Here is a 25,103-nt window from a genome sequence, read left to right as displayed (position 1 = left end):
ATATACGCACTTGTTTGTGTACGTATGCGGGTAAGTTCCAAAATTCCGTCTAAGTGTTATTCTATAAAAACACATCTCGATGTGAATGCACATAATTTGAAAGTGAGGCGGAGACTGGGTGGAGCATGGGTAGGATGTAGCGTTACGCATGAAAATGATAGAATACTATCATTTACATGTGTGTTTTAGCAATTTAGGCTAGATCAGTTAATGCAGTTTTATGGCTGGCCTAGGTGCTCACGCCCAAATTGTGCATTTGTCCAAACTGTTATACCAGATGCCCACTCTCATTTGGAGAATAAGCGTGCTCTCTAAGCATGTAAATATAGGCACACTGTTATAGAATTGCCCTTCACATATCTATTAGATTGGTATGATATGCAAAATAAAAGTTGTTTTTAAATAAATAAATATTAGTTGGTTGAAATAGTTACTTGATCTGCTGCTGTTATATTGAGCTTATAGACTTTGAGATGCTGGGCCATGGGCCTTCTTTGGCTATTCAATACTGACTAACAACTGTCAGAAATAGAACTCAACTATTGGACCCTACCACTAAAATGCACTACATTTGGGACTTAGCACACTATAATGTAGAATTTCAGCCTGTGGCACACTCAAAACTAAAATTGCATCAAGAAGTAGCATTCCTGTTATTTTTTTTATTGCAGGTTGTGCATTATTATCATTCAGATTAATGAATGGTGCCTGTTACAAGTTAACAAGGACATAAGAACATAAGAATTGCCGCTGCTGGGTGGTTCATCGTGCCCAGTAGTCCGCTCCCGCGGCAGCCCTTAGGTCAAAGACCAGTGCCCGAACTAAGTCTAGCCTTACCTGCGTACGTTCTGGTTCAGTAGGAACTTGTCTAATAATAATAATAATAATAACTTTATTTTTGTATACCGCCATACCCAGGGAGTTCTAGGCGGTTCACATCAATTAAACAGATTTACAAGAATTACAATTAATCAGATTTACAAGCAACGAAGTCGTTAGGGTAAGCATGAAGGGGTTGTACAAGTCATTGAAGTTAGCAGGTTGCGAGAGAGCAATAAGAAGGAGTAAAGGGAGAACTTGAATCCCTGGAGGGTGTTTCCCCTATAACAACCTCCGGAAGAGCGTTCCAGTTTTCTACCACTTTCTGAGTGAAGAAGAACTTCCTTACATTTGTACGGAATCTATCCCTATTTTAACTTGAGAGAGTGTCCTCTCGTTCTCCCTACCTTGGAGAGGGTGAACAACCTGTCTTTATCTACTAAGTCTATTCCCTTCATTATTTTGAGTGTTTCGATCATACTTAACACCTCCTTTTTAGGAGGTGGTAAGTGGATCTCTGAGTTATCCAATTAGCATATACTAAGTGCAATGTGCTATCTGGCAAATGCTCCCAAGCCCACTCTCTTCTTGTGCCACTCCCTTTGACAGAAACACTCTGAAAAATTCAATAAAGCATGGAAACAGTCACACTGTAGCCTGTTTCCACACGTTAACTGTTCATTAACCCTCAAATTCCACACTGTATATATGAGGGGCTGCCCAACCAACTTCCTAAATTCTGAGTGTTATTTTGCCACTGTAGCTGAAAAGAGTGTTATTTTATTTTGCAAAGTGCCAGTTTGCAGAATCGTAATGCTGTTTTGACGTTGTTTCAGATCATTGATTGAACCATGTCAACAAAAAGTGTGGAATTTTCAAGTGTGGGACTCCGAGCTGTCATGAAATTCCTATTTCTGCAGAAGAAAACTCCAAAGGAAATCCATAAATGTATGATGAAAACATTGAGTGACAAATGATTATCATACTCCAAACTGAAGAAGTGGTGTGCAAACTTTCAGAATGGAGATTTTGAGATCAGAGATGCAGCAAGGTCTGAGAGGTCTCAAACCTGAGAGGCGCAAAACCTGTTTATACCCAGATTTAGAAAAGGATGCAAAAAGAATCAAACAAAAGACCCGTTAAAGTAACAAAGTGATAGGAGACAAGAAAAGATCATTTCGGAAGTGGAAAAAGGACAAAGCCGAAGAAAATTGGAAAGAGCACAGGAAGCAACAAAAAGAATGTCACCGAGTGGTCAGAAAAGCAAAGAAAGAATATGAAGAGAGACTAGCCAAGGAAGCATGAAATTTTAAACCGTTCTTCCAATATGTGAAAGGAAAACAGCCGGCGAGAGAGGAGGTGGGACCCCTGGTTGAGGGTAACAGGAAGGGAGTGGTGAAGGAGGAAAAAGAGGTGGCAGACAGACTAAACATGTTCTTCTCGTCAGTCTTTACAATAGAAGACACATCCAATATGCCGGAACCAGAGCAAATCTTTAAGGGGGATCAAGAGGGAAAGTTATCATGCATGGAAGTAAGCCTCGAAGACATACTCAAACAGATAGATTAAAAACTGACAAATCTCCGGGCCCAGACGGAATCCACCCGAGAATACTGAAAGAGCTCAGAGACGAAACAGCAGAGTTATTGCGGCAGATTTGTAACCTATCCTTGAGAACAGGGGTAATCCCGGAGGACTGGAGGATAGCGAATGTTACACCTATCTTCAAAAAGGGACGTGTACAGATGGATCAGGAACTGGCTAGCAGACAGGAAGCAGAGGGTAGGAGTTAAGGGACACTACTCTGACTGGAAATGGGTCACAAGTGGTGTCCCACAGGGGTCAGTGTTGGGACCGCTGCTATTCAATATATTCATAAATGACCTGGAAACAGGGACGAAGTGCGAAGTTATAAAATTCGTGGACGACACAAAACTCTCCAGTAGGGTCAAAACTGTTGAGGAATGCAATGAACTGCAAAGAGACCTGAACAAACTGAGTGAGTGGGCAAAGAGATGGCAGATGAGCTTCAATGTAGAGAAATGTAGAGAAATATAGGGAAAGGGAACCCGATGTACAGCTATTCAATGGGAGGGAGAGTACTGGGGGAATGCAACCTAGAAAAAGACTTGGGGGTATTGGTGGATAAAACAATGAAGCCAGCGGCGCAATGTGCAGCGGCCTCAAAGAAAGCGAACAAAATGTTGGGCATTATCAAAAAGGGTATCACTACCAGAACGAAGGAAGTTATTCTACCACTATATCGAGCGATGATGCGCCCACATCTGGAGTACTGTGTCCAATACTGGTTGCCGTACCTTAAGAAGGATATGGCGATACTCGAGAGGATCCAGAGAAGAACGACAAGAATGATAAAGGGCATGGAAAACCTTTCATATGCTGAAAGGCTGGAGAAGCTGGAGCTCTTTACCCTGGAAAAGCGGAGACTTAGAGGCGACATGACGCCAAACTGAGTAATGTAGTGGGCAAATGCACAACAGACGAAGATTCAGTGCCCGACAACATGATGCACGACCTACTCCTACTGGAGCGATGGTCTAGGACATGGCAACTCAACTTCAATGCCAAAAAATGCAAAGTTATGCACCTGGGCAGCCAGAATCCATGCAAGTCTTATACCCTTAATGGCGAGATCCTAGCAAAAACGGTAACAGAACGAGACTTGGGGGTAATCGTCAGTGAGGACATGAAGTCTGCCAATCAAGTGGAGCAGGCTTCGTCCAAGGCAAGACAAATCATGGGCTGCATACGAAGGGGTTTCGTCAGTCGTAAGGCGGAAGTCATTATGCCATTGTATAGATCCATGGTGAGGCCCCACCTGGAATACTGTGTGCAATTCTGGAGGCCGCATTATCGCAAGGATGTGCTGAGACTGGAGTTGGTGCAAAGAATGGCCACCCGGATGGTCTCGGGACTCAAGGATCTACCATACGAAAAACGGCTTGACAAATTACAGCTATACTCGCTCGAGGAGCGCAGAGAGAGGGGGGACATGATCGAGATGTTCAAGTATCTTACGGGCCGCATCGAGGTGGAGGAAGATATCTTCTTTTTCAAGGGTCCCACGACAACAAGAGGACATCCGTTGAAAATCAGGGGCGGGAAACTACGAGGTGACACCAGGAAATTCTTTTTCACTGAAAGAGTGGTTGATCGCTGGAATAGTCTTCCACTGCAGGTGATTGAGGCCAGCAGCGTGCCTGATTTTAAGGCCAAATGGGATCGGCACATGGGATCTATTCACAGGGCAAAGGTAGGGGAGGGACATTAAGGTGGGCAGACTAGATGGGCCGTGGGCCCTTATCTGCCGTCTATTTCTATGTTTCTATGTTTCTATGATAGAGACTTATAAAATCATGAAAGGCATAGAGAAGGTGGAGAGGGACAGATTCTTCAGACTAGCGGGGACAACAAAAACAAGAGGGCATTCAGGAAAATTGAAAGGAGACAGATTCAAAATGAATGCTAGAAAGTTCTTCTTTACTCAGAGGGTGGTGGACACCTGGAATGCGCCCCCAGAGGAGGTGATAGGACAGAATACAATATTGGGTTTCCAAAAGGGATTGGATGACTTCCTGAAGAAGAAGGGGTTGAAGGGTACAGATAAAGGGTAACTATACAGGATAGTAAATGAATAGGGAATAAACAATTTAGGTGAAGGATCACTTGCAGGTCATGGACCTGGGAGGGCTGCTGCGGGAGCGGACTGCTGGGCACGATGGACCCCTGGTCTGACCCGGCAGAGGCAATACTTATGTCCTTATGTTATGTTCTTAACTCCTGACCACTCACCACCGCCTACCAAGACACATATTGGCTACCTGTACAAGCCCAAATACTTTTTAAATTATACTGCATGCTCTACAAAACCCTACATGGTTATTGACCATCCTGTCTGAACACTCGCATAACTCAAACAACTCTTCCAGACCAAGGAGAACTCACACACTTTTCACCCGCCCCCCCAATAAAAGAAACACACAATGGACTACTTGCCACGCAAGCAGCGAAACTAGACATCCATATCTCCAATTTACTGATCTCAGCACCAAACTACAAAACCTTCAGAAGGGAAATAAAAGCCAGGTTATTCAAGAAATATGTCAAGACAAACTCCTGATATAACCAATAACCTCACTCCATCACCAGACTATAAATGTTCCAATCAGTAACTTCCCTGTAATCTTCTGGATATGACCAGAATCTCATCCTTTTGTTATCCTCCTAGAACCACAAGATATTGTCGGAATAAAATAAACTAATGTAATGTAAATTGTTGACCTGATTTTGGCAGATCGGTAAATAGCGGCTGTAACAATTGCTGAGACACTACAGATATCCAGGGAACGTGTTGTATGTATAATCCACGAGCAGCTGGGTATGCAGAAGCTGTCAGCCATGTGGATGCCCAAATGTTTAAATGTTGATGAGAAACGACATTGAGTGGATACTTCCAAGTTGACTTTGCAGCATTTTCAACAAACTGGTACCAACTTTTTGGAATGACTAGTTACTGCTGATGAAAGACCACGATGATCCTGAGACAAAACAACTGTCCATACAATGGCAGCACTCAGGTTCTCCAAGGTCAAGAATGACCCATAAATCAGCAGGAAAGGTCATAGCCACAGTGTTTTGGGATCAGGAAGGTGTTGTAATGACTGTCTTCCAAGGGGCCAAACAGTTAATGCAGAATACCACTGTAACTTGTTGTGTCGATCACCTCTCGCTTAGACTACTGCAACTTGCTTCTCTCAGGTCTTCTGCTCAACCATCTTTCTTCCCTTCAATCCATGCATTATTCTGCTGCATGACTTATATTCTGCAAGAGCCGCCATTCTCACATTCTCCCTCCCCTCAAGTCACATCACTGGCACCCTATCCATTTCCGAATACAGTTCAAACTCCTTTTACTGATCTATAAGTGCACTTACTCTGCAGCCCCTCAATATCTATCTACACTTATCTCCAGGCAAGTCCCTCCTATTCATTCACTTCTCCTCCACTGGCAATTTCAGATTCCATCCCTTCTATCTTACTGCACCATATGCATGGAAAAGACAGCCTGAGTCATTATATCAGGCTCCATCTCTAGCAGTATTCAAATCAAAGCTAAAGGCTGTTTTCAACTCCTAACTCCCACTCGCTGTAAAATTACCTATATCCATCCTATCATTCTCTCTGCAAGAAACTTCCCAACCCCTATATGACCTGTCTGTCCAAATTAGATTGCAAGCTTTTCCAAGAAGGGACCGTCTATTGCATGTTAAGGGTGGATGGTGCGTGCCTTTTATAGAATTGCGCTAAGTGCCATTTTGATTGGTGTGATTTTTTTAATGCTATATATAGAATCAGGCCCTTTGTGCTTAACATAGTGTAATGGAAGAGCCCCTATATTATAATGGTAGTAAGATTCAAATCTGTATGAAGAAAGATCTAAGAATTCAGAGTTATATCCTTCTGGCAAAACTAATTCTGGCCCCTTGTGCTCCATTTATATTTCAAAAATGGCAGATCATCGTATACCGCCGTGAGACAACAAGAGGTCAGAATAGTTTCTCATTTTGATCTTCCCTTTGGAAGTTTCTGAGTTTGGATCATTTATTCTAGGCCCTTATGTCTCTTCTAACATAATTTAAATATTCCCTTATGAGTGCTTTGGATTTGGGATACTTTCCAGGAGTTTCTGTTCAACGTGGCTGCATTGCCCTCCACAGAATGCCAAAGTGTGAGCTCACCCTGGAGCACCTTGACAGCTCCAGGCTCGCCTTAACCCTTCGGCCTTTTCAGTTCAGGCAGTGGGAGCAAGATAACAGGAACATGTCATGGGCAGTGGCTTCTTTGCCCCTGTTATGGTATCTGTGACTGCCAAGAATACCGAGGTAGGATGGAGGGAAGCCAGACAGAAAGATCAGAAAACATCTAGAGCAAAACAAAAGCGCAAAACTCCTGCAAGTCTGTTTATTTGCACAATGTTTCAACGGTACCTTTTCTCCTCAGCTCTTAATTTTCTGGTGCCTTCTGGAAGGGAACTCATTTCATAGAAAAAACAAACATTTATACAAAAAGGACTGTGAGATTTTTATCCCAAGTATTGGCATCATGCTACATATGTGAAACGAATGACGAGAAATCACAGAAGGGTGTATTTATAAATATTTTGTTTAACTTATAGAGATCGTGGCCAAATATCACTATCTGAATAACTGCAGCTCCAAAGCCTACCAAAATGTGGGGACTGAAAAGTCTTGGTGGGAGGTGAAACTGCTTATGCTATGGATATAGTTAGGTGGATGGTGGGCTTTTTTTCTGGGGGGAGGGGGATGTGCCTGGGACGATTAGCTGTGTTCAAGGAGAGGATCAGCTGTATCTGAGGGGGGGATCAGATGTCATGAAGGGTAATTGGGGGTGGGGGAGACAGTAGTCATGCTAGCCTAGATTTTGAAGGAATAGCACTTTTAAAAAGCTGCTCCCATGTACATGTCTGTTTGTGTGTGTGTAAGGGAGGGGGTAAGGGGGGGGTCTTGCATGGCCTATTGATTAGGGCTACAGCTTCAGCACCTTGAGGTTGCAGGTTCAAGCCCAGCACTGCTCCTTGTGACCATGGGCAAGTCACCTAACCTTCATTGCTCCAGGTGCATTAGTCAGACTGTGAGCCCACTGAGACAGATAGGGAGAAATACTTGAGCACCTGAATGTAAACCACTTAGGCTAAAATACAAAAACTAAATTTAATGAATTAATTAAACATGCAGCTTTTGAAAATTGTTGCTCCCACTACACATGGAGAGTCCTACCCCTACAGTCTTGTACCTATTTTACAAAAAGACCTATGTTGGAAGCTTTATGCTTGTAGTGTACTATGGGAATGCTCCATGTCCCAGCCTGGATGTGTGTGTTCCCCTCTCTACATGCTTTCTAAAATCTGCCTCTGTGTGGCTAGTGGCTACATTTTGACACTCGGAAAGAGCAAAGGAGCAGCATGTCCTCACAAGTGAGCAAGTAGCAAATAAGAAGTGAGGTCTAATAAACAAAGAATCTAAGACATAAAATCGATGCAGTTTATTGAAATAACTTGGACTCGTGTGCTCAGACTCAACATGGCTGTGTTTTGGCAATACAGTCCGCATCGGGAGCCTACAGGCCTCTAGGGGGCAGTGAGGTCAAAAGTTTGATGTCTATACACTCACAAATGAGGTAGAGTGTACACATGAAAATACAGCATGCAGTAATTGTGCAATGCTGTCAAAGACACTCGTCAAGAATCCAGTCACTATGCAGCTCTGGAGCAGAAAAAGAATTCTTTCAAAAAACTGAATTTGATTTTACATCTTGGATTCTTTGTTTATTGGACCTCCCTTCTACTTATTGTTATCATTACATTTTGTCACTCTCCATATAGGGATAGATTCTATATATGATGACTAAAATATTTGGCATTGAAAAAAAATTGTAAGCACTATTATATAATCAGTGCTTAAAGTTAGGTGCAGTTTATAGAATAGCGCTTGTGCCTAACTTTAGGTGTGTCCACTTGCATCAACTAAAATCTGGTGTAAACCCTCACACCTATAGATAGGCGCAGATCCCCCTTATTCTATAATTATGTGCATAACATGAAGAAAACACTCGATCCACCCATGACCCTTTCATTTCTTCACCCATTATTTTGATTCATGCATAATTTAGGCAAGGATCTCATGCCTAAATTTATGCATGTATCTTTTAATTAAAACTAATTACCATATATATTTGAATATAAGCCAACCCAAAGTAGCCCTTTTCCCCCAAAAAGGGAGGAAAAAGGGTTGACTCAAATATAAGCCGGGAAGGGGGGGGTTAATATTCAAGTCTCCTGCCCCCTTTCCTTACTCCTTCTCCTGCCAGGCTCTGTACCCAGGCCCCTTCCTTTCCTGCCCTGCCAGACTCTGCACCCTGCCCTGTATCCTCTCCCTTCCTTCCAATGCCTTGCAGGCCTCCACTGGGCTTGCCATAAAACCTGGTAGTCCAGCGGTGGGCCAGGAGAAGAAAGATCCCTCCCGCCTCATGTCCCAGCCGACTCTAAAAACTTTTACTTCCTTTCTGCCTTCCCCACATACCTTTCAATTCCCTTGTGGTCCAGTGGTGAACCGAGCAGGAGCAATTTTCTTGCACTCCTACTCAGCGAAGAGCCACTAGCTGAATGACTGCTGTGGGGGAGGCAAGAGAAAGGTAAAAATTGTCACAGGCGGCCAGGACAGAGGGCGGGAGGAATCCCTCCTGTCCCAGCCCACTACGAGACTGCCAGGGAATTCGAAAGATGTGCAGGGGAGGCAGGAGGGAAGTAAAAGCTTTTAGAGTCAGTGGGGACAGAAGGCGGGAGGGATCTTTCTTGTCCTGGCCCACCGCTGGACTACCAGGTCTTATGGCAGACCCAGTGGAGGCCTGCAAGGCATTGGACCACGAGGTCTTAAGGCAGGCCCGGCGGAGGCCTGCAACAAGTCCGGGAGGGGAAAGGAAGGGCGTTGACCCGAATATAAGCTGAGACCCCCATTGACGTATGTTAGAGTATATATGTAACACCAATAATTGCTTGCTAATATCCTATTTACCGGCGCTAATTGGCTCATTATTAAATTACATTTGCAAATTTGTTGCGCACCCAAATTTGTGCATGCAATTTTCAGCACTTTACAAGAAAATTGGGAGGATATTCTGCCCCCATTTTATGAGGGTATTTACTTAGTTTCTTGTATAAGAGTTTATGCTAAGATGTAGGAGTAAATGTGTTCTGTAGACTTAAATCCCCAGAGGGCTTTGCTTCTCCCAGAGAGCTAGGTTGCAACCCACAGAGTTTAAGACGACCCCCCTTCTGTACCCTTCTTGTTCAATCTGAGAGAGAACAGTTGCCGTTTTTGCAAGACAGTATGGCTGTATGAGAACCTGAGTTTAGTACTGTTCCCCTACTACTATTAATCATTTATATGGTGCTGAAAGGCGAACGCAGCGCTGTACATTTTGACATTTAAAGATGGTCCCTACTCATCTACAATCTAACTACCAGGTTTTCACCCTTTATTTCTAATAATCTAACTTCAGAGAAATAGAAAGCAATTAATTTCTTCCTCATCTGTGCAAGATATAGACAACAGATATAAATTCTCAAAACTGACACATTTCAATCTCTAAATTGAAAATAAAATCATATTCCATATCTTTGTTGTCAGGTGATTTTATTTTTCTATTATCTTTTCCAAGTCTCTGGTTGCACTTCCTTCAGTCTATGCTCTGTGTTTCCAGGGCCTTCTTATCCATTTCCTGTTTTTCTCTCCTTCTTCAATTTCTGGCATTAACTTTTAACATTCAGCTTTCTTCCATTTTTCTGCTTTTTTCTCAAAATCTACTTTTCCATGCCTTCCCTTCCCATCTATCCATGTGTACCATCTTCTTTTTCTTTCTTCATCCCTATTCCCATTTATCCATAAAAAAAAACATTTCTTCTATCTCTTTCCTACCATACCCATTGCTGTGCACCATCTCCTCCCTCTCTTTCCCCTTCTCCTCCATCCTTCTGTACCACCTCTTCCCTCTGACATCTGTGTCTTCTCCCTTCCCTCCTCCTATAGTCTGGCATCTCTCTCCTCTCCTATGGTCTGGCTCTTCGTCTCTCCCTCTTCCCATGGTGTAACATCTCTCTCCTTCTCTTCCCTCCTTCCCTCAGTCTGGTATATCTCTCTCCCCTCCTTCCTTTGCCTTGTCTGGCATCTCTCTCCCTCCTTCCCCTTCCAGTGATCTGACAACTCTCTCTCTCTCTCTCTCTCTCTCTCTCCTTCCATCACCCTTCTCCAGAATCTGACATCTCTCCCTTCTTTGAGTTATCTCTCCTCCCTTCCAGTGTAACATTTCTCATTTCCTCCTCTCCACCACTATCATGTCCAACAATTCTCCCTCTTTCTTCTTTTCCCTATGTATACCATCTCTCTTTTTCTCCCACACCATGCACCTATGTCCAACAATTCTCTTTTTCTCTTCCTTCCCCTATTGGCAGCATCTCTCTTTCCCTCCCTTCCCAGCACCCCATCCATCCAGCATTTGTCCTTCCCAATCCCCTCCCTTAATTGTATGAACACCTTTGTGCCACGTTACAAGTGCATCTGACAAAATAGACTGCATCGAAAGCTCTTGACATGCAAAAATAATATGGTCAACCAGCCTGTCTTTTGGTTTCCCCACTTCAAACAAAGGTACTCCTCTGGAAATTGCATCAATGTAAAGAATATTATGTCTCTCTGGAGGATGAGGGAGAATGTCATATGATAATGAGATTAGAAAACAGTGCAACTTAGACTTAGAAAATGGAACTTAGAAATTAGAATAAGTCACTTGGGGCTCCTTTTACTAAGGTGCGCTAGCGTTTTTAGCGCACGCAACAGATTAGCGCACGCTAACCCCGCGCTACGCAGCTAGAACTAATGCCAGCTCAATGCTGGCATTAGCGTCTAGCACGCGCTATTCCATGCGTTAAAGCCTAGTAAAAGGAGCCCTTATTGTGACTTAGAAAATAGAAAATATGAACAGCAGTGTGAAAAGTGCATAGTAATATTTTGGATCACAAACATGGGCTTTCACCTCATAGCTTAGAAGGAGAAGAGATCACACTGGATCCATATTAACCTGCCATATGATATGGGAGAAAAAGAAAAGGAACCAGATCTTTGTGTTTACCTGGTCGATTAGCTCACCCTTACCATGCAAACTGCTCTTCTATGTTTGTTCCACGGGATTTGTATAAACTGTATTAGAAGAATCATTGTTTATGCATTAAGTCAATATTTCAAAACAGCTGGCCTAAACATTCTCTGTTAAGAAATTCTTGCCTCAGGGTGCATTGTGGTTGTCTGCAAATATTTCTTTAACAATACAATGTTATTTTCTTCAGCACTTTGGAACTGGCACGTGGCAAAACCTCTTGCTTCCTCTACTTCAAGCAGAATTCTAGCAGGAGCAAGTAGGGGCTTCTATAAAGCTTTCCAGAAGCAGCATTCAAAAGCAAAGACCTTGTAAATATTCTGCCTTATAGTCAAAGTGACTTAACTGGGCAAGAGAGCCACTTGGAGCCAGGTAACCATAGATATTCAGCATCACTCAACTGGGCAGTACTGTTGAATATCGATGCAGGAGACTTAAGTGACTTAAGTGCAGGAGACTTAAGTGACTTAAGTGCAGGAGACTTAAGTGACTTAAGTGCAGGAGACTTAAGTAACTTAAGTGCAAGAGATTTAAGTGACTTAAGTGCAGGAGACTTAAGTGACTTAAGTGGGAAGGAGACCTATCAATGCAAATCAGGGGTAGAATGGGGAGAGGAGCTTTTAAGCAGTCCTAAATTTGCCTGGTTAGCTATACTGGTGCCCTGAATATTAGCTGGCACACACGTGGAAGGGCATATTCAAAACAAACGTCTAAGTTTGTTTTGGGCCTAGGGCGCTAGTCGCCTAAAGTCGGCAGCATCCAAAGTCCATTCTCGAAAAATACATTCAAAAATTTTGTTTCAAAAATCATCTACTTCTACGTCCAGCCGTTTGATCCTCCAGACCCCTAGTACGTCTATTTTTATATTAAATTCATGTCCAAAAATCATTCAAGTCCTAAATGCCTAGAACAAAGTGATGAACTGGCCACCCAGACATGGCAATAGATTGCAGTGCTGTGAATTTCACAAAAAAGGTGCCATATATCCCCAAAACCTGTCTACAACTCCAATAGCCCTTATGGTTGCAGATGCCACCTATATGGCAGTACAGTAGGGTATTGGGTTTTTTGGTGGACTCACATTTTTCGCTATGATTGCAGTGGTTAGAGTGGCTTATGGGCCTGGGTCCTCCTCTCTATGGTTCACTAGCCCACCCCCCAGACTACTTAAGCCACCGCTGTGCAGCTCTACTAGGTTTTCCTTTGCCAAGTGCTGATGTTCTGGAGGCATAGAAACATAGAAACATAGAAACATAGAAAGTGACGGCAGAAAAAGGCCGAGGCCCATCGAGTCTGCCCACACCGCTGACCCACCCCCCCTATTTAATCACTCTCTGATGACCTTTCCCTCCTAGAGATCCGACATGAGCATCCCATCTGTTCTTAAAATCCGACACGCTGCTGGCCTCGATCACCTGCACTGGGAGCTTGTTCCAGCTGTCAACCACTCTTTCGGTGAAGAAGTATTTCCTGGTGTCGCATGTATGTACGTTTTTATTCAGATTTTTATGGCAGTTTGGGAGGATCAGTGATCACTGGGGGAATGTGTGGGAGTCTGTACTTTGTCCCTGCAGTGGTTATCTGGTCACTTTGGATAACTTCTGGGGACTTAGACTTGTTTTTAGATCGCCTACGTCACAACGTATAAGTTCCGTCTAGGCAGCCCTATAAAACTTTTGCTTATCCCTGCAGTACGACCCACTCCTTCAAAAATGCCCTTCAGCTCTGGGCGCACAGTGAGATTCAGAGGCCTAAAAAGTCTCTGGATATGTCTAAAAACCCATTTCGATTATCGGCACTTGGACGACCTGTTTTAGATGTATTTCTGTTTCGATTATGAGCCTCATAGCTTCCAGATGCCCTTCTTCCCCTCTATCCCAGACAGCTATAAAGCACCTTCAAATCCCTGTCCCTCCCAGAACCCTTCCAACAACTGTGAAACCCCTTCCAATCCCTCTCGCCCACTGCCCCCTTCCGTACCACCATCATTCTCCTTCTGATCTCCCTCCTTCCTACCACCCCAACCGAACAAATGTCAAGCCCTTTTGGATCCCCCTCTCTTCCTCCCATCACCCCCTCCCCAAAAACAGTTAAAAGCCTTCTACCTCCCCCTCAATAACCCTAACCCCCCCTTCCCCCAGATCCTTTTGGGCTTACCTGAGGCCAATTTCTGGTGGTCTAGTGGGTGAATTCAGCAGGAGCAATGCTCACTTGCTTCTGCCCATCATGGCCAGCCTCTTCAAAATGGCCGCTGTAATCTTCATTCAACCTCTTAACATTTCATTGAATATCCAAGGCTAATTCTATCCACGGCAAACTGTGTTTTAAAAAATGCTGTCTGCCATGGGCTGAATTTCGACTGCATTCTCTGTATACTATACTTTTCATTACCAGCTAATTCAGTAAGTTGTTTTGCATTAAAAATAAAAGTAAGTTACCTGGGTCCAAGTTCGTCCTCGCATCTCCAGGTGAATTCTCCAAAACTTTCATAATGCTGATTATAGTGGTACAGGACACGATGAAGACTTGGAGAGCCCAGGTCTAGCAGAGTGTTATAGGCTGTTTGCTGCTCCTTCCCACTAGTGTAGCCATTAAATAAGTTGTAGATTTTATCAGCTATTTCTGGATATACAACAAAGGTGTAAGAGAGAAAGAACAAGGAAATGGAATAAGTATGTGGAACACTAAGGGCTCCTTTTACTAAGCTGCACTAGCGGTTTTAACGTGCGCTGCATTGCCGTGCACGCTAGACGCTAACGCCACCATTGAGCTGGCGTTAGTTCTTGGAGTGTAGCGCGCGCTAAAAACGCTAGCGCACCTTAGCAAAAGGAGCCCTAAGGCACAGATCTAGAGCATGGCACAATGGACCCTGGTTTCCATGCAGTCAACTACACATAAGGTATATATTAGGCATGTGCAGCCAGAAAAGTTTTGTTTCATGCTCTTTTCCGTGGTCTTTTCTGGGAATGTTCATTTTTGTCTTTTTTTTTTCATTTTGTTGTCATGGGAGCGATGTCATTAAGAGTATGTGCCCTTTCAGAAAGAGCATGCACGCTTGTAGAACATCATGCGCTCTTTTCAAAGAAGCGAGCATTATTCTCAAAGTGTGAACACAAGTCAGGAAGCGTGCACACTTTGTCCCGAGAGTGCACGTGTGCATGCGTTTTCAGGATGGAGTGTGCACTTTCCTGAATATTTCAAAAGAGGGGAGTACTCTTTCTGGAAAAAACATGCGCTCAGTGGTGTAGTAAGGGTGAGCGGGGGCCCCTCCCCCCACCGCACGCACGCCCCCCTTTCTTTTCCCTGTACCTTTTTAAGTTCTCCGGCGTGAGCAGCATGCCCATGTCAGTGTTGGCTTGCCATTTCACGTCAGAGAAAGCCCCGAGGTGGGCAGCAACCTCATGCCAGGGAAGTAAAAAAGGTATAGGGAAAGGCAAGGGATGCGCACGTGCGGAAAGGAGAGGAGTGTGGGAGGGGGCGGAGATGACGAAGGGTGCTGAGCCCTTAGGAGGACTGCGCCTGGGGTGGACCGCTGCACCTCCCCCCCCCCCCCGCATCCCCCTTACTATGCCATTGTATGTGCTATTGATAGAACAAAACACATACAACATTTTGGAGCAGATTTTTTTACGCAGCGCCTGACGTGGCAAGCACCTAGAAAAGTGGTGCCTGCCGCATGTCAATCACATACAGACACTGCCTACAGAATCGCAACTAGCAAGGAACCTTGGCACTAGAAATGTAGGTCAGGGTTTTACAGACCTACATTTCCAGCATCTAGGGTCATTACATTACATTACATTAGTGATTTCTATTCCGCTTGTGCCTTGCGGTTCTAAGCGGATTACAAGTTAGAAGACTGGACATTTCCAGTAGCATTGCAGTACATATAATCAAGAATGCGTTAAGTTACAATTGTTGTTCTGGACTTTTCCAGGATAAATTGGTAGTAGATAGTAGATAGTGATAGGTTGTTTAGGCGAATAGAGATAATATTGTCCGGATTCTGTTGTTTAGACGAGTAGAGATAATACTGTCCGGATTCGGGTGTTGCTGGTGGTGGTGTTTGGGTAGTCATGAGAGTATTTTCTAATACTTTTGTGAGGTTATGATGATGGGAAGTGTTTTTTGAAGAGATGAGTTTTGATTTCTTTTCGGAATGCTTTAATGTCTATTGATTTGGTCAGTAGATTGGTGATGGTAGTATCGATCTTTGCTGCCTGTGTCGCTAAAAGGCTGTCATATAGTTTCTTTCGTCGTGTTCCTTTGAGAGGGGGGTGAGTGAATAGGCTCTGGGTTCTCCTTAATCTGTGTGAGAGGTTACGGTGTAGTCTGTTGTTTAGGTAGCTGGGTGCTGTTCCATGTATTACTTTGTATAGTAGACAGTAGAATTTGAACTGGGATCTTGCTTTTATTGGTAGCCAGTGTGAGTCTAAGTATGCTTTGGTGATGTGGTCATATTTGCCTAGTGAGTAGATGATTCTGAGGGCTGTGTTCTGAACTGTCTGTAATTGTTTTATCATGTAATTTGGGCATGATAGGTATAGGCTGTTACAGTAATCTACAATACTCAGTACTAGGGATTGTACTAATATCTTGTATTGATCTTTGTTGAAGAATTTTCTTATTTTTCTTAGGTTACGTATTGTGAAGAATGCTCTTTGGATGATTTTGTGGATTTGAGACTGCATTGTGCAATTTCTGTCTAGTAGGATTCCCAGGATTTTGAGTGTGCTTTGCATTGGGTACTTGATTGTATTTACTTCTAGTTCTGTGAGAGATGGTTTTTTTTTCCCTTTCCAGTAGTAGGAATTTAGTTTTTTTCCGAGTTCAGTTTTAGTTTATGACTTGACATCCATTTTTCTACCGTTTCCATTATCATTTTCAGGTGGTTTGTGGATAAGGGGTCTTGAATATTAAAGGGGAGGAGGATAGTTATATCATCTGCGTAGCTGAATGATACTGTGTTTAGGGCGTCTAGGGTTATGCCTAGGGATGCTATGAAGAGGTTAAATAATATGGGTGATAATGGTGATCCTTGTGGTACTCCACATGGGTTTGACCATGGGTCGGATATGTGCTCTTTTGATTTGACTTTGTATGTTCGTGTTTTGAGGAAGCTTTGGAACCATTTGTGAACATTACCTGAGATTCCTATTGCGTCTAATATCTGGAGTAGTGTGTGATGGTCAACTAGGTCGAATGCCGCAGAAAGATCGAGTTGAATGAGAAGCAGCTTGTTTCCTTTGCTGAGGTGTTGTCGGGCAATGTCTAATAGTGATACCAGTAGAGTTTCTGTGCTATGGTTGGATCTGAATCCAGATTGTGATGGATGTAGTATGTGATGGTCTTCAAGGTAGTTGGAGAGGTGTTGTGCGACAAGGCCTTCTGTTATTTTAATGTATAGAGGGATTGAAGCGATTGGTCTATAGTTTGCAGGATTATCTATAGGACCTTTGGGATCTTTTAGGATAGGTGTAATTATGATTTCTCCTAATTCCGGTGGGAAATGACCTTCACTTAGTGTTGTTTGAAGCCATAGTGTGAGGCTAGCTTTAAATTTGGTGGAAGCTGTTGCTAGTAAGTATGAGGGACAGTTGTTCAAGTCACATGAGGATTTGCTGTATTTTTTGTAAAGCCTGTTCAAGTCTGACCATTGTATCTTTGGGAAGTTTGTCCATATCCTGTCTGCTGGGATTGCTTCATCTGTTTTGGGATTGATTCGTATTTCTTCTATGTTGATTCTTGAATTGTTGAATGTGGATCTGGTTGTGATGATTTTGTGTTTGAAGTGATCCGCTAATTGGGTGGCTGTGGGAGTTTGGTTTCCTTGGGTGGCGAGAAATGGTTTGGTATCGGTGAGATTTCTTAAGATGTCAAAAAGTATTCTTGTGTCTGGTTTTTCGGTGCTGATGAGTTTGGAGTAGTAGTTTTTTCGTTTTTCCTTCAGTTTGGTATTGTATTGTTTGATTAGGATTTTCCATTCATCTTTGATGTGGTTGTGTTTTTGTTTTTTCCATGATCTTTCTAATTGTCTGCATTTTCTTTTTAGTTGTAGAAGTTCGTCGTCGAACCATTTATTAGATGGTCTGTCTATTTTGTTTTTGTTTTTTATTGGAGCAAGTTCGTTTAGTGTAGATTCACTGAGGGTCCGCCAGCTGTTTATGAATTCTTTGGGGTTGTTGGGGTCGATTTCGGGGTCGACTGTGTTCCAGAATGTGTGAGGTTCGATTTTCGGTCTGAGTTTGATGAGTGTTTTCTTTGGGATGGGTTTGTTGTTATTTTGAGCCCAATTTATGGTGAATGAATATTTGAAATGGTCTGACCATAGAGTAGGGTGCCAGGACCCGTTTGAGATGTAGATGTTTTGTGTGTTTTGATTTGGAGATGAGTAAGCTGCTATATCAAGTTGATGACCTTTTTCGTGTGTGGGTTCTGGGTTGAGAATTTGATAGGATAAAGTGTTGAGGTATGAGAGTATATCTGTTGTTTGTTTGGATGATTGATCTTCTAAGTGGAGATTTAAGTCTCCGAGGATCAAGTTATGTGTGGAGGAGAGTGAGTTCTGGAAGATGAATTCTTCAAGTTCTTGTTTTGAAGTGTTCCATTTACCTGGTGTAATGTAGCAAATAAGACAGTTCAGGTTTCCATTGAGTGATTTGTCAGATATTTGGCAGGCTAGCAGATCAAGATAAGGGGTGGAGTGCTTGGTTAGTACGTCGATGTTGAGATTGTTTTTTGTTATGATTGCTAGACCTCCTCCTCTTCTGTTTTCTCGACATACTACTTCAAGTTTATATCCTTTGGGGCAGAATTCTGTGATGCTTGGGTCTGACTCAGAGGTGAGCCATGTTTCGGTTAGGAAGAGACAGCCTAGATTGTCTTTGGTCAGCCAATCTTTGATTAATTCTGCCTTTGGGCTGACGGATCTGATGTTCATATATGCGCAAGCAATTGTAGTGTATTTTGTGGTTGGTGTAGTGGTTGTATTGATGATAGTTTTTGGTGAGGTTTGGTATTTTTGTGTGTTTGAGTTAGGGTCCTTGTAGAATCGTGGCTAACAGTACCTAGTGATGCCAAAGTCTGGCGACACCCCCTAAACACACTCACTTCTGGGCTTCGGTGGCACTAGGCACCATGGACTCGGGCACCGGTCCCAGAAGGTGCCTCATTTAAAAAAAAAAAAATCATATAATAGGTTTTTAATGGCGAATCAATGATTCACCATTTAAACCAGTTCAAACATTTAAGTTTAACTTTTAACTTTAACGTTTAACTTTGGGCGACTTTTTTGAGAATCTAGACCTATGTGCTTCTTCTGCCTGACATGAAACTCCATGGGATGCGTCACTGACATTTCCTATATCATTTCAAACAAATGCACCGCATTAGTATATACTGTATATGATTTTTTAGCAGTCGATGTATCTTTAAAAAATTATTTTGCAAATATAAGTTTAGGAATATAAAGCTGAATTTCCAAAAGTGATGGAATGGCTCTGAAATCATTGCTAACCCTACCCTACTGGTTCTTGTTCTATTCACAGGAAATCAGTAAAGTATTGTATATATTCTTTGTTGAAGGGAGCAAAGGATACGAATGATACTTTATACTGTATGTTCTTTGGATTATCCACATTAATACCCTTCTTGATAGATGAAGTATGAAGGTGAAAGAACAACTAGGTTTACTTCTACTAGCATGGATCACCCACTAAAGAAGTTTGAAAGTGTGACACTGTGGTGCTTTCTCCTTTGTGCCTGTGGGAATGTATGACTTGAGTGAGTGTATGTAGGAAATATACAGTATAGGATAACATAGTAGATGTTGTCAGATGAAGACCTGAAAGGTCCATCCAGTCTGCCCAACATTCACATGCATTATCAACTCATGATTAAACCTATAACAAATGTGGTACAAAATACTTGATCTCGGTTTTCTTTTCCATTTCTGGGACATAGACCATAGAAGGCCACCCAGCCCTGTCCTTATGTTCCAACTATTGGAGTTACCATTGAAGCCCCCTCCAGCCTATCCCAATCTGTTGTCATATATGGGACACAGACCACAGAGGTCCACTTAGCTCCTTACATTCCAACTACTGCAGGTTCTATTGAAATCCACTGCAGCTTATCCCAATCTGTTATATACAGGACGCTGACCGTAATAGTCTGCCTGGCACCATCCTTTTTTTTTTTTTTTGGAGCTGCCATTGAAGCCTTTTCCAGCTTATCTAAGCTGTCTTGCCATATATGGGACACGTGACTGTATAAGTCTGCCCGGCACTAGCCTTGGTTCTCAACAGCCAGAATCATCATCTGCGCACTACTCGACACAACAACACACATGCAGCCATTTTCTAATTATGGATCCTCTGTGTTCATTCCATACCTTTTTCAATTCTGCCATTATTTTTGTCTCCACCACCTTTCTTGGGAGAGCATCCCAGGCATTGACCACCCTTTCCATGGAAAATAATTTTCTGACATTATTCATAAATCTACCACACTGCAAAATCAATTCATGTCCTCTAATTTTACCATTTTCCTTTCTCTGGAAAATATTTGTTTCTACAGTATATTAATACCTTTCATGGGCAACTTCATCTCGGGAAGCTTATGTGATGTTTGGGAAGTTAGAGGATGTATGACAGGGTGCACGTAATGTGTTTGCATAAAGAGGAATATTCTTCCCTCTTTCCTCCCTTTGGGAATATTCTCTTCCAATATTCTTTTTCCCCTTGGACTCCCTATGTTCTCCCCTCAGTGGCGTACCTAGGGTATGTGAACCAACACTTTCAATTGTCGACTGCTGTGTTGTTAGGACATTAAAAGATAACGTTTTGCTGAAACACAGTGAAGCAGGTGTCACCTCGTTATTCAATCAAAAAGAAGGAAAAAGCCTCAGAAAAGGCCCTCCCACCACCACAAAACGTGGAATTCAAGGTGGTTAGATGGTAACCTCACAGGCAAAACCTTCAAAAATGAATGGTGCGAGCAAAGAACTTATGCTTCACTTGTGTAATATTAAAGATAGAGGAATAAAGCCACTTATCTTAAACTGATCGGCACACCGACGGAGGCCAGCGTTTCACCGACTAGCTGCATCAGGGTGTGACCCGACCGATCAGTCTGCAAAACAAAAGAAAAAACAAAAGGAACTTAAACAGTTTCTCATTATGTTTTAACTTCTTAGTATTTAAAAAACTACCTTGTACCTTAGAAGAGCGGAAACAACCGCTTCTGTTGAGTCCAAAGGAGATGGCTTACATGGGGCGGCTCTGAACTTTTGAAATTTAAATACCTCCGGTAGAAACGTCACTGCCGGAAGTGCATCAGAGAAAGAGTAGACAGCAAAAACCCAAAAACCAGTGATAAAGTGAGATAAAATGAAAATGAAATACAAACTAAATAAAAATGTAAACAACCAAGCTTTCTTAATGACTGCATTTAATCGTTGTTCATGTTTTGTTTCATTTAATCATTTCGTGTGTTTGAAAATTTTTTGATTTTTTGATTTTTTTGAATTTTTAGAGATTTTTTTGATTTTTGATTTTTGTGATTTTTTTGAATTATCTAGTTTTTTAACTGGTTAAGTGGGAACAATGTGCCCAAACGGCACAATGTGACTGGGCCCTAAAAAAAGGGGAACAAAGTGAAAGAAAGTCTAGTAAAAGGCATTCCATTCCAGTCTCTGGTTCAATCCTACAGGTTCTTCGCTATTTAACAGGTGGATCCAAAATTGTTCAGCACGTAACAATTTGGTTGCTCGATTTGGAGTGTCTTCCTTGACATGATCAATTGCAAAGCAACGTAAATCCTCAAAAGTATGGTCATTTTCAAGACAATGTACAACGAGGGGAGCTTGCAGCTTATTATTGTGAAGACAACTCTTGTGTTCGGTGATACGTCTCCTCAGAGTCCGCGTGGTTTGCCCCACATACACTTTAAAACATGGGCAATAAATAACATATACCACGAACATAGAGGAACAAGTAGTTAAATGTTTAAGTTTATACAATTTCTTTGTGCCTGGATGTGTAAAGCTGTCATTAAACTCCATAGTGATGGTACAAGTCAGACATTTACCACATTTAAAGTGTCCAGTTGACTTGTTCATGGGCGAACTGCCATCTTGAAAAGAAGTTGTGGTTATGTCTGCAGGACTCAAAAGTTCTTTCAAATTCTTTTGTCTAGTGAATGCAATCCTGAGATGAGTCTCTGTATGTGTCGGGTGTGCTGTCATAAGTTCCCAGTGCTTTCTCAGGATCCTGGTAACTACATTCATCTTGGGAGAATATTGTAAGATGCAAGTTGCTATGTCAGTGTCCGGTGTTTTGTCTTTCGGAAGAAACAACAAATCCCTGTTCAGATATTTAGCTCTTCTGTATGCTTTTTTAAGGACCTGGCTCGGATATCCTCTACTCAAGGGGCCATGGTCGCTCCCATGGCTACCCCTGAGACTTGTTGAAAAAACTTGTCCTGGAATTTAAAATAATTCTTTTCCATAGCTATAGACATCAGTTTGATAACAAACTCCGTGGGTATCCGAGAGAGAGGAATATTGGTCAAAAATTCTTTAATGATGTCAACAGCTTCAGTTTGAGGAATAACTGTATACAGGGACTTGACATCTAGCGTTACCAGATAAGTGATGTTCTGTATATTTTCTACTTCAGACAACTTCTTCAAAAAATGAGAAGAATCTCGTATATAAGAAAATCCTTGAGGTACAAGAGGACGCAAAAAGACATCAACAAAGGTGGAGAGTGGTTCCAATAGAGAACCTCGACTGGACACGATCGGGCGTCCAGGAGGGTTCTTAAGATCTTTGTGTATCTTAGGCAGGACATAAAAAACTGGAACTCTAGGCTCAGGAGTGTTCAAATAATCATACTCTTTCTTGTTAAGAATACCCTTATCAAAAGCTGCCATAGTTAAATCCCTTATTTCAGCTGCCAATTGAGGGGTAGGATCAGCTTGTAATTCTAGGTAGTCTGTTGGTACCAGTAAGAGACTCGCTGCCATTGATTTATAATGATCCATGTCCAACACGACCACTGCTCCACCTTTGTCAGCCTTGCATATCCTGATGTTTTTGTTGGATTGCAGATTTCTTAAAGCTAAGAATTCATCCTTCGATAGATTATAAGACTGATATCTAGAAGTGCTTTTGTCGAAGTAACGTTTAACATCTTTTGTAACAAACTCTTTGTATAGGGTTAAATGAGGACTGGGTGGAGTAGAAGGAACCCAGGTAGACCTGTTTCGAGCAATCGAGTCATCGGAGTCTTGAAGAGGAAATTGAGTAAAGTGTTCTTTTAGATGGAGCTTCCTAAAGAATCTCTCCAGGTCAATCCGCAATTGGAAAGTTTTTCTAAGGTACAAGGTAGTTTTTTAAATACTAAGAAATTAAAACATAATGAGAAACTGTTTAAGTTCCTTTTGTTTTTTCTTTTGTTTTGCAGACTGATCGGTCGGGTCACACCCTGATGCAGCTAGTCGGTGAAACGCTGGCCTCCGTCGGTGTGCCGATCAGTTTAAGATAAGTGGCTTTATTCCTCTATCTTTAATATTACACAAGTGAAGCATAAGTTCTTTGCTCGCACCATTCATTTTTGAAGGTTTTGCCTGTGAGGTTACCGTCTAACCACCTTGAATTCCACGTTTTGTGGTGGTGGGAGGGCCTTTTCTGAGGCTTTTTCCTTCTTTTTGATTGAATAACGAGGTGACACCTGCTTCACTGTGTTTCAGCAAAACGTTATCTTTTAATGTCCTAACAACACAGCAGTCGACAATTGAAAGTGTTGGTTCACATACATTGGTTTTTCAACATATCTGTGTCTTTATAGCTATTATTTAGGAATTTAGAAGTATGGCATCACATGGTTGGAAAACTGGCTTTGGCTTTTCTACAGATTTTGTATCTGATCTATTACAAAGACCGTCTATCTTTCAATTCCCTGAGAATCTTGGTAGTGACACCACTTGGTCAGATTACATCACCTTAGCCAAAAAAATGGTGAGGGCCACTTTACATGGGGCAACTCTTTTGGAGTATTGCAAAAAGGAGTTCATCCCCAGGGGCCTTAGAATCATTAAACCACCCACACTTTTTGTAGATGACCCTGTGTTCTTATCCCAGTGGGCAGGCATTCTTAACAAGTGCTCTTTGGACCTTATGGTCCTTATAATAGAAAAGACCAGGGTCACTACCGAATCGCTACAATTTGATCTAGATACCAAACTAGGTGAATTAAAGAGCAGTCTGGTTTCTGACACCTTTGAGACAGATTTGGCAGCAACACAACGCAAAATTGAATCTTTTAAAATTAATCTACAAAAAAATAAAATTAAAAAATTCAAACGTGATGAGGATGATTACACCAAAAAGAAAGTCTATCCATGGTTAACGAATCCACCAAAACAGAAATCGAAGGAATTCGAGTCCTCGGATCCATCAGAAGGAGGATCCCTTTCCAATTCTGAAGAAGATTTTTTAGAGCAAGGCCAGTCCGGGGGGCTCGGACAGCAAAGCACCCGGGGAAAAACAAGAGGGCGGAGCACCAAACGTCCCGGAACAAGGGCACAGAACAGGGGAGGGACAAGCAAGAACAAGTAGTGTTCAACCTTTCCAAATACCCCCTGAATCATACAGAATCCACCTTGCTTTCACGTGGTTTCACTTTTGTACCTGTTCAGCCCCTTCAAACTTTCCAATTGCGGATTGACCTGGAGAGATTCTTTAGGAAGCTCCATCTAAAAGAACACTTTACTCAATTTCCTCTTCAAGACTCCGATGACTCGATTGCTCGAAACAGGTCTACCTGGGTTCCTTCTACTCCACCCAGTCCTCATTTAACCCTATACAAAGAGTTTGTTACAAAAGATGTTAAACGTTACTTCGACAAAAGCACTTCTAGATATCAGTCTTATAATCTATCGAAGGATGAATTCTTAGCTTTAAGAAATCTGCAATCCAACAAAAACATCAGGATATGCAAGGCTGACAAAGGTGGAGCAGTGGTCGTGTTGGACATGGATCATTATAAATCAATGGCAGCGAGTCTCTTACTGGTACCAACAGACTACCTAGAATTACAAGCTGATCCTACCCCTCAATTGGCAGCTGAAATAATGGATTTAACTATGGCAGCTTTTGATAAGGGTATTCTTAACAAGAAAGAGTATGATTATTTGAACACTCCTGAGCCTAGAGTTCCAGTTTTTTATGTCCTGCCTAAGATACACAAAGATCTTAAGAACCCTCCTGGACGCCCGATCGTGTCCAGTCGAGGTTCTCTATTGGAACCACTCTCCACCTTTGTTGATGTCTTTTTGCGTCCTCTTGTACCTCAAGGATTTTCTTATATACGAGATTCTTCTCATTTTTTGAAGAAGTTGTCTGAAGTAGAAAATATTTGAAACATCATATGACATGTAACTCTGATTTCGTAGTGTACGCTATTTTTTGCCCTTGCAAGAAAGTATACATAGGGAAAACAATACGTCCGTTTAAAATCAGGATGTACGAG

The 25,103-nt window shown here is 42.2% G+C and overlaps 1 protein-coding gene across 1 annotated transcript in view; it reads right to left on the bottom strand.

Moving 5' to 3' along the window:
- ASTN1 (astrotactin 1) overlaps positions 1-25,103 on the bottom strand; it is a 463,118-nt gene that overhangs the window by 41,124 nt on the left and 396,891 nt on the right. The window contains exon 22 of the mRNA XM_033915539.1: positions 14,007-14,190. Within this exon, the coding sequence (XP_033771430.1) occupies positions 14,007-14,190 (184 nt within the window). The remainder of the gene's footprint in view (positions 1-14,006; positions 14,191-25,103) is intronic.

Source organism: Geotrypetes seraphini, chromosome 12, assembly GCF_902459505.1.
Source record: "Geotrypetes seraphini chromosome 12, aGeoSer1.1, whole genome shotgun sequence".
Lineage (NCBI taxonomy): Eukaryota > Metazoa > Chordata > Amphibia > Gymnophiona > Dermophiidae > Geotrypetes > Geotrypetes seraphini.
This window is presented reverse-complemented; position numbering and strand designations above follow the sequence as displayed.